This window comes from Xiphophorus hellerii, chromosome 11, assembly GCF_003331165.1.
Source record: "Xiphophorus hellerii strain 12219 chromosome 11, Xiphophorus_hellerii-4.1, whole genome shotgun sequence".
NCBI classification, from domain to species: Eukaryota; Metazoa; Chordata; class Actinopteri; order Cyprinodontiformes; family Poeciliidae; genus Xiphophorus; species Xiphophorus hellerii.
Window position 1 is genome coordinate 6,729,680 of NC_045682.1, and position 10,576 is coordinate 6,740,255.

The window sequence follows — 10,576 nt, forward strand, 5'->3', positions numbered from 1 at the left end:
TATTGGTTCTTTATTGCATAACACAGTGTCACCTGATCCACTGCCAATATCTCCAGGATTGCATTACCATGGATTGTTCCAGCAGCTGCTTTCCTGTAAATGCACTTTTAATATTCTTATCACGGCTGTTGGAAAGCCAACGGGGAGCAGAGCTGCAGCAGCTGAGATATTAATGGTTTTTACTGATCTGTTTTGTGGCGGGCGGACGGAGATTAAAGTATGAAAATGATATGGTAACAGCACACGGACGGCGAGGGATTGTCTCCAGAGAGTTTCAGTGTTAGACTGAATCTCTGAGTTAATCTCTGCTGTCCGAAAACATAATGACGGACCAGGAACAGTAACAGAACGAGCAGGAGAGAGTTTAATGTGACTCGTTTTTAAATAACTCATTTGGTTTGAAGACGCAAGGAAGAAATGTGTCAGATTAATATAAAAAGAATAAAATAAAGTTTGTTCTCAGCGGCATAATGCTGATGGAACCCTAATAAGAGTTCGTCACACCCTGGTTACAAAAATCTGAATTTTAAGTTCCTGGTTACAAAAATCTGAATTTTAAGTTGATTAAAAAAACTAAGACCAAGAAAATCCTTAAAACATTTTTCCATTTTTATTCTGAAATATGTCCTGTTCACTTCAACTGTGAAACAAATAAATCTGTTTGGAGGAAAATTGTAAGAAACAAAGTTGCCTGAATGTTTTTCGTGCACAAACTTAAACTAAAACTTGAGTAGAATTTCAGTTTTCTGTCTTTGCCATCACATCATCAACGTGACGTAACGCATCCGTCTGTAGACTGAAAAATTAAATCCTCGTTCAATTTTCTGCTTTCCAGGATTTCTAACTATTCATGTTTGCATCTGTGATGAGAAAATAAAACCTCAAAGGTAACCCCATATTATGATGCTGCCCCCAACATGTTTTACTGTGATTACGATGACTCTCTGCGATGTTTTTTGTTTCGTAATTTTTGAAATTGAGGCCCAGACATTCATGTTTGGCGTCATGAGAGCGTAACTCATCCTCCGACATGGAGGAGACTTTATTGATGTTTTCTTTTAGATAAAAGTCTTCGGAGCCTCCATTTTGTTTTCGTTTACCTCTGAAAACCAGGATTTTATGGCCTTGTGAAAAGCTTTGCAGTACTCTAGGGTTCAAAATGTACAGTAGGAACAAATAGCTGAATGTCATCAGCGCACCAGTGATTTTAGATATCTCAGATAGTAAAAAATAACACACTGCCTTTATTAATGACACACTTCAAAGTGGTTCACAAATTTCTATGCAAAGGACATGAAAATACACATATTGGAGTCTATTAAATTAAATTGTGCCAAATGCTAAAGCAAAAAAATACACATAATAGCGTTTCACATCACCTGCAGATGCCTAATGGATGTTTGACTCGCCACAAAAAAAGCTTCTTACATTACATGGTGATGCTCATATAAGATAAGGGAAACAAATAAGACACAAACTAAACAGGATCAAGAACAGAACCCTGTGGAATTCCATGCATTAAGAATAACCAATGATATGGTTTAAAGTTTGATTTTGCAAAATAAATATTTCTAAATCAAAAATATGCCTCCCTAGCTTCTTGGTGTCAAAGTCTGAACTTGAATCCAGGGCTACTAAGACCGCAGATTGTCCTGCAAGTCATGCAAAACAAGTCAATTGAAACTTGATTAAAAAATATATATGATTTAGTATACGCAACAAATAAAAAAAAATACAGACTAACAATTGTAGAAGGAGTCAATCAGAGCATCTAAAAGCTCTTGTTCAATCACTTTTTGCAATAAAAGGAAGTTCAGAGCCTCTAAAACATGGTCATTCTTTTAGAAAAAAAAAGAAATGCAAAACTTTTAGATAATTGTTTATAAAATCTATGACTTAGTAATACCATTTACAGTACAGTAAGTTTGTCTAAATTGAATGACTTCTCTTCTGAATGAGTTTCCCAATCAGCGATACTGGTTGAACCGAACCACCAAGTTGATCGTATTTCAGGAGCCGGGGCCTCAATGTGCTGCTGGCTCAAGTGAAGCTCCATCTGGCCCACAGCAGCAGCAGCGTACCGGTGTACACGGCTAAAACCAGCAGGTAGAGGCGAAACAGCAAGCGGTCGAGCCGCAGGCAGAGCGACAGCCATTCGGCCTGAGCTGAAGACTCACTGTCCTCCTGGGAAAAAGCCATCCGAAGGGAAACCAGTTCCTGGAGAAGAAACTCCAGGCCAGAGGGAGGATCTGGGACGTCATTCAGGGACAGGAGATCTTCCTCCAGGGAGCTTTCAAGCTCATAATCTGTGAAAAGGTAAGAATAAGGTTTAACTAGCAGATTCTATGGAAGAAGATCAGGGCCATTAGAAGAAAAAAAAAAGATTAATCTCAGATTTCTGACCTTTTCTCAGAATTCTGATGTTCATTTTGTGAGATAAAAAGTCAGAATTTTGAGATTATAGTAAGATTTCTCAGTTTAAAGTTTGTATTCTGAGAAAAATAGTCTGTATTTTTACACGTTTTTCAGTAGCTCTAATCCTCTTCCCTGTCATTTAATCCAAACACATGCAGGGAAGCAAAACGGCCGTCGAAAATGGCAGACGTCTCTTGCTCGGCTGAACTTCCCCACAGAAAGTCTGGGGCGTTCGTCGACTCTATTGTTATTTGTCGAGTGAAGACAGAAAAGCTGTCAGATATCTCCGCTGTCCCCGCTGACAGGTGATCGGTTTCAAAGCTTATTGCGTACCTCCAGGCGCGCAGATGTTGTCGAGGGTTTTGATGGAGGTCAAAGCGCTCTCGCTGAGGCTGTGGCCGGCTGAGCCGTACCGGTCCAGCAGGCAGGCAGACAGTGACATTTGCTTGACCTCTTTCTCGCTGTGATGCAGCAGCTTCACCACCAATATGGACTTGATGAGACTCAGCATCAGCATGGCCATGCACACCGCGAAGAACACACCTGAAAGGAGAGCGGATCCGATCGGCTCCCTGTTATTTCACTCTGCGGATCGATTATCCCAAAGAGGCAGAGAAAAGTGTTTTCTGGTTTGCCAGGGCAATTCAAGCAATTTTCCCTCTTCATCCATACAGTGACTTTACCTGAGAACTGAACCAGCTTAAGCTGACCGGTAACGCCAATCTTTTCTGTTCTGATATTAGCTCAGGGCAATTTCTCGAAACAAAGGTTTCTTAGTTTTAAACGCATAATTTTGCTTAAATTTTCCCTTTAACTTCTTACTGCAATGGTTCTTTGATGCACAATAACAGAGTGTCATTTGCAAAGTCACAGTCAAAAATGAACAGCAATAATTTGGGTTATTTAGGTCATAAGAGGAAAAAGTTGTCTTCACCATGTTTGTCCGTCAGTAATAAATGTCAGTTTCAAACTAAATATTTAATCAGAAAGAAAGCAGTTAGCATTAGCTAGCAAGCTCGATGCTAAGTATTTAGCAAATGAACTGAACGTTAGTTCTAAATCACGAGACAGAGCTTTTATTTTGGTAGTCCACTTCTGGTTATCGGCAAGTGAATTTGAATTTTAGCTAAATATTTAGCTCAGAGCTACATTAGTTTGTAAGCAAAATATTTCCTTTGATGCCAAATATTTAGCTTGATAGTAGAATATTTAGCTTTAACTCAGAGATTCAGCGAGCTGTTCAGATTGTAGCTAAATATTTAATTTGGAAACTATCCTAGTTTCTAATAAAATACGTAGTTTTAACCTGTGACATTTCCAAATGAACGAATAACATGATAAAAAATATGACTTGGGAAAATTATTCCCCATTTTTCCTTCTAAGAAATCCAAATGCTCCTGCATCAGTTTGTGGCCTTAACCTGTGTTAGGATTACAAGATTCCTATTTGTTTTTATGATTTTTTTTTTTAAAACAAAAACGGCCTTAACTTAGTTGAAATCCGTTGATGTGGAAAACAAAATGTTTTTTTGTGAACATGAGGAGACGTCGTACCAATGAGAGGAGTCCTGAGAGCGGTGGCAGGCAGTTCGTCTGTCAGGTTGACCCTGAAGACGGTGTAACCCAGCAGAATGCTGATCTTAAAGGCGATTCTCGTCCCGCTGTTCAGAGGCAGGCAGAAGCTCACCACGTCCACCAGCATGAGGAAGATGCTGGGAATGAGGAGGCCGACCACGTACAGCAGGGGGCGCCGGCGGATCAGCAGCTGCACAGAATGTCAAGTGCACAGGGTTATGGAGCTGGTCAGACAAGAAAGCCTTATTTCTACTGGATGTTGTTCCTCAACTCCTCCATAGCCACATGTGACACTTTCGGCAATAGAGAAACACACAATTTCCCAGTGGTCTCCCAAAACAAGCTGTGACACCAAAGCACGTCTCTGGCTTAAAATCCAAAAAGAGCAACAAGTTTAGACTAAAATTGCACATATGATGGCTGGTCACTTCCTGCACAACAGTCAGAAATTAAGTAAGCCAAAGTAAAAGTAAGTTTCTGCTTGAAAGAAAATTTAAAAAATCACACTGCACAAAGAGAAGTAGGCATTTTAAGGACAATGTGTGTAAATGTTTTATAGTTGTAATGATTAGATTTTGAATACTAATTTTCTCCTCTGATTTTCTTTATATGTTTTGATGTTAGAGAGGTGAGCGTGTACATGAGCACGATTGACAGCACTAAGAACCTCCTCCTGGCTCTGCTTGGTTGTTTTCGACTGGGAGAAGATTGATCTTTTCACAGACTACCTCTCTCATGTTATGCTGTCGCAACATGGTGGCAGTTTTAACAAACGTATAAAAAACATCTATTTTTTAAAGGTATATACTGCAGCTTTAAGCTCTCCCTCGCTTGCTTTTCTTAGCAGGACTACGATCCAAAATAAATAAGATGACCTCTGAATGGATGAAAACAAACAGTCGAGTTGCTGAATCAAAAGGCCAGATCTAAATTTGATTGAAATGTTGCAGCAAGAAGTTCCTGTAAAAAAAATAAAAACAATGATTTCGACCCTATTTATAAGAAAGGGCCAACCTAATGCTTTGAGCATTAGATCTGAAACATTTAACTGTGTCAAAAAAACCAGATTAAATTTGTAAGAAGGCCCATTTCTTCCCAGCACTGTATCTTTCATGTGGCACAGGGACCGAGCTGCCACCAGCCGTACAATAACACAGTGAGCCATGAAATGCTCCATTACTGAGAAGCCTTCGTTCTTTGAGCTGAATAAACAGCCACCCTCCCTGCTCTCCACCTGCATTGGGCTATGGGGCCATTTTGCTCTCGACTAACAAGAGGTCCATTGATCAGGCAGCCACTGAGACAGTCTCATTATGGTTGCTCACCCTGCCCTGTCTATCAGCTCCTCTCTCCATCCGTCTCTTTGCTCGCCAGAAGCCGCTGCCGCCGTTTCATCGTTTGGAATTAACTCCGTGGCTCAATCCGTGAAGGTCGCAGCCAATTGCTTCACGCTTTTACACTTTGCTACACGGTTTTAAAGGGCCACGGTTTACGACGAGCCATCAGTCCTCACACTGCATTTACTCCGTCCATATGCAATAACCATTAACTTAAGATTAAATAAGATTTCTTTTTTTTTATGTGAACCATTTTATTGTCCTCCTTCATAATTACTTTCATAAAAACAGTCTTCTCGGGGTGAAAATGCGCGTGTTCAACGTACGTTGAACTGGATCTGAGCATAGTCGGCGTCGTCTTGGTGGATATGCCAGTACTGGGATGGAACGGACAGCAGTTCCCATTCGCCATCGTTCATGAACTCCCTCTTATCGCCCGCTATGGCCTCTGCGCTCCTCCACAGAGCCAGGTCGATTTCTTTCACTGCCGAGAGAGATAAAACAGGAGGGAGAATAAAACTAGAGGCGGCAAGATGGAAACCCAACAACAGGGCGCAGGGAAAATTTATTTTCTCTGTTGTGTCCTTTGTTTTGTTGCAGACTGCACCAACGAGCTTGGTGCAGTCAAAACGATTTAATCGAGTTGGAGTATGTGAGACATGATATTGTGCTATAACATGTGAAAATCATATCATATAGTAACATATAACACCCGTTTTAAACTCCATAGGAAGATTTGTTTTTAAATGGAAATACTCTAATGTCTCGTACATTGTACTTTCACATGTGTGTTTTTACGTCACTTTAACATGTGAAACCGCTTGCAAAAACACATGGCACACGTTTGATATTTCACATGTGGTGTCAATGTGTGCTTCCACATGTGGTCAGTCAGGTACCACATGTGGAAGCATCACATGTTGAATTGTATTTACCGGTATTAAAGGGAAAAAGAAGGAAAATTTCTGTGTAACTGTAAAATGCCATGTTTTTAAAATGTGCTAAGTAACAATGAAACATTTCGAAAGAAAAAAAAACACGTCTTGTTTTGTTTTGTTTTTTTTCCGAAGGTCTTCCTGTCTGCTGGGTCCCTTCGTCTCTGTTCTTCTCTAACAAACATCTGAGGGTGAAAACAAATGCATGCCACACTTTTCAGATATGCAGAAAATTCTAGAAACCGTGAAGAATTTTCCTCTTTGCTAATTTATGTTGGAAGGTGAAAGATATAAGTATCTTTCACAGTTCCGGACACCGTGTCCCATCTGTTAGCTTACAGGAGCAGACGTTGGAGGCGAACCTGAGTGAAGCCAGCTGCGAAAGGTGAGGCTGCAGTTCTGCCTGTCAAAAGGAAAGGCGTACATCTCCAAGCTGCACGCCAGCACCGCCTGGATCGGCCGGTAGTTCCTCACAGAACCAGACGAGTTGACATAAACGTAGGGGATGGGAGGGGACTTTCCCTCTTCCACACTGACAAAAGCACAAGGAAACAGAGGAATTGTGCTGGTTAATTATCCAGCATCACGTTTAGTTTTAGTTTAAGGTCTAGACTTGATCTCTGAATCTAAAGTTCAGAACCTGCTGCAGCTGATTTACCCTCAGAGTTTCCTGCAAACTGCCACCAGACAATAGAAAGACGCTTTGCTCTTCTATTTCATTTCTGAAACCAAAACCATTATCACTGCTGAGTCACTTAGGTCAAATCTAAATATTTAGTTTACATGTTTAGTCATTTGAATACAAATACAATAAAAGGATTTAAGAAATAAAAAGATGCAATGGGTTGACATTTTATTAAACTCACAATATCAAAAAGGTTTGATCAAAATTTGATGTCTTAAAATTTTCAACAAAAATAAACTGCAAAATTGGAATATTGCGTAAAACTAGCATGAATAATAATGGGTTTTATATTAGCATGTAACATTTAGGTTTGAATGAAATAAATTATATGTACATTAAAAAAATTAATAAATCTTTTTATTCTACAAATGTATTTGTAGTTTTATTCGAATTATAAAAAAGCCTTTGTAAATGTTTACTAACTTAATGAAATCATGAAATGTGTCACTTCTGGCTTTGCTCAAATTTGAGAAGAGGAACTATTTTATATTCTTTCTTGTGTGTTGTATTTAAATTTAATCAAAATGCTTAAGACTGTTGACAATATCTCTACATCTTCTCAAAACGTCCACAAACACTTTCATCTGTTTATTAAAAAAAAAAAAAAAAAAAAACTCCAAATAAGTTCTGGATTTTCCACAGAAAGTCTCTCCTAATTTGCACTATTGCTGGAGCTTCTTTTATGTCACAAATCAATGTTTAAGCCTCTAGCCCAGTGATTTTTTTTTTTTTTTTTTTTTACATAAATTTTGCATTTCAAATTAACATCGCTTCAGTTCTGGACGTTAGAATCAAGTCACATTTCGTTGAGGCAAACAGATATCTTCTTAAGATATTCTAAAAATGGAATTATGTAAGAAAAAATGCTATAACTACTTAGGACGAGGAGCAGAGATGCACAGCAAGAAAATTCCTCTTACAATTCGGTGACGATGACGTCAGGCACCCAGATGGCGTCAGAGGAGAGAGAGAGCTCAGTGATGCCGTCAAAGTCCTCCGGGTCCCAGACGAGGAACTCATCCCTCCAGATCTGAAAACGGCAGATTTCTGTTAAAAACTGGCAAAACATTTACTTTTCTAAACCTACCAATGAGAAACAAATGAAATGGTTAAGAGAACACCGACCTGTCTGTACCAAATGCTTGTAGTAATGCTCTGGGTCTTTCCATCCTGGGGAAAAAAAACAAACAAACAAAAAAACGCTCCGTGGTTGTGGTTATAGATGATAAATTAAGTTAGAGGTTGACATGATAAAAAACTAAAAAACTAATTAACAACTGAAGCACTATGACGGTTGATTAGATTTAAACATTTCATGTCACTTTTACTGGAGTTGTGAAATTGTGTCCAAGGGTTGCGTTCTAAAAAAAAAAAAAAAAAACTTTCTATAACTTGGGGTTATGATTTCTGAGCTTCAAGGTTATTTCAGCAAAACATCAAAACTACTGTAAGAGAATCAACAGATTGCTTTGTGAAACATACATGAAGATTTAGTGAAATCTATTGCGCTCTGAAACTTACAGGCTATTTTCTGTACCTCTAGTTTGCTTTTGCTGAACTTTTTGGTTACTTTGACACCAGTGTAACAGAAATCTACAGATTAGTTTCTGAACCTTAGTGGTTACCTGCTGTTTACTCAAAAATATTACTTTTGAATAATCAGAAGTTACTTTTGGTTTCTAGTAATATCGGTCTACTGGAAAGTAAAGTTAATGGTCACTTGCTGGTTACTCAAAAGGTTACTGCCACTGAACTTAGGGGTCATTTTGCAGCACACGAAGGATATTTGTCCAACACTTGCAGGCCACAACAATTCAGAGAGCAACATAAACTAAACCTGTTGAAGTGACATACCACATCGAGGACAGACTGCAGTATGAGGTCTATGTAGACCGTAGTAGAGCTGGTCCAGTTGTGGACAGGTCGAACTCCACTGTCATATTTCCTCAGCAGGGTTCGGGTCAGCTGGTTCAGAGCGGATCTCTTTGGCTTCTCTGGCACGCATTCAGCCAGATTAACTATGAGACAAAAATATATACTGATAGCTATGATAAATATGCATCTGTTATAATGGTATATGTGGTTAGTTACTTTGAATGGTCCCATTTTGAGAAAGGCTTCATGGAAGAAAGACGTCTTAGCCATTACTCATGTTCAGAACTACAACTGAGATATTGTTGCGAACTTTATTCATGGAGTAACTAAGAAAACCCTCCAGTCTACGTTAGAACTGCATTAGTAGGTAAAATGTATTGCTTCTGTAGCTTTAGGAAAATTAAAATTAAGTAATATAGACTATCCTTGGTTACGCTTTACGTTTTTATGCTTGTTTGAAATACTAATCAGTCACTCTTGTTAAACTGCAATGAAAAAGCACAGCAGCTCAAAAGAAATATTCATGTTACTTTAATATTTATATTTACGACTTGAAGCACCAGGTAACCGATTAAAGTTACAACATGAAGAAAACGTTCTTTAACTTGCATGTCTGTGTAGAGACTAAGCATCTAAAATCTAACCAATAGGTACTCATTTCTACAGCCTACAAATTGTAAAATACAGTCTTACCTGATAAAAACAATACGATCCAAGCCAGAATCATCATGCCAGAACCAGCCATTCAAAAGTTCACTTTGTTTACAGCAGAAATATCCACAAAAACGTTCAGCTGCATGTGAACTGAGAGGCGTTCAGGAACAATATGCGGTGTTGTGCGGACATTTTGGTTTGGTATTGATTTCCCACAGCGATGGTAAGATGATATGAATGATAGTGGAGCGTGCAGCAGAGGAAAAAAGAAAAACAGGTTCTGCTGGTTCAGTGCCGTAGAAACTAATAGGGTCATTTAGGAAGGTGCTTGTGCAGAGGTTCTTTTTTTTTAACACATCTGCAAATGAATATAAGAAATAATAACAAAGGAGGAGTTGTATAGTAGTGCTGGGAAATACTGTGATTCAGAGATCTTCACACAGAACAGACTAAGTCAAACTGTTCAACCACCGGTAATTAGTCACGTTTTAGCAATTTACCAAGGTGCAGGGTTCTTTGGACCTTCCACAATGGTTCCTAATAATTTGGTTAAAAAATAAAAAAAGAACCAGCTAAACATCTGTAAATATAGGCAGAATAACAAATGCAGGTTTGATTATTTTTCCTGCAATGTTAGCATTGAAATTCCATAAAGAATGACACTGAGAGTACCACTAATATGCTTTTATATCTAGTTTTCTAGTTATTAGGTTGGAATCCATGCTTTTTTTTTTTTTTTTTGCTATTTCACACCACTTTCTAGCCTAAAGAAAAAGCTATCTTTCTTCTTTTTGCAAAATGTTGTTTATCTTTATTTTAAAACCTAAAAACAGAGATAGAGTGGAGGTTCTTTGAAATTACAACAAATTTCCTAAAGTAGATATTTATCTACGATGTCTTTTTCCAAAAAGTTATGTGACATTATGTTTCTTTTTTCTTTTTTTCTGACCTGAGGTGAAAATGGCTCTTCGGGTTATAATGGTAACTAGTTCATGGCACTGTTGCTGGACGATTTTAATTGAATTTCAGGATTTTGTTTTTTGTTTGTTTTTGGGGGTGTTGTTTTCCCTTCTTGACCCAAGAACATTTACAATGAACTG

At 38.4% G+C, this 10,576-nt stretch overlaps 1 protein-coding gene across 1 annotated transcript; it reads right to left on the reverse strand.

Moving 5' to 3' along the window:
- Nucleotides 1-635: 635 nt before the first annotated feature.
- htr3b (5-hydroxytryptamine (serotonin) receptor 3B) lies at nt 636-9,721 on the reverse strand. The gene is made up of 9 exons (XM_032575417.1): nt 9,516-9,721; nt 8,802-8,965; nt 8,073-8,117; nt 7,868-7,977; nt 6,625-6,794; nt 5,654-5,811; nt 3,970-4,180; nt 2,749-2,958; nt 636-2,306 (listed from the first exon to the last, which is right to left on the reverse strand). Exons 1-9 carry the CDS (start codon nt 9,565-9,567, stop codon nt 2,041-2,043), a joined length of 1,386 nt encoding a protein of 461 aa, XP_032431308.1. The 5' UTR covers nt 9,568-9,721; the 3' UTR covers nt 636-2,040.
- Between the last annotated feature and the right edge of the window lie 855 nt (nt 9,722-10,576).

Bases quoted from the DNA above. Each gene is read 5' to 3' on its own strand.
- htr3b (XM_032575417.1), bottom strand. From the start codon at position 9,567: ATGGCTGGTTCTGGCATGATGATTCTGGCTTGGATCGTATTGTTTTTA. The intron at 8,118-8,801 runs GTATGTCACTTC...TTTTTTCCCCAG, and splicing joins TGCAGTCTGTCCTCGATGTG to GATGGAAAGACCCAGAGCAT. The intron at 2,307-2,748 runs GTACGCAATAAG...ACCTTTTCACAG, and splicing joins CAACATCTGCGCGCCTGGAG to ATTATGAGCTTGAAAGCTCC.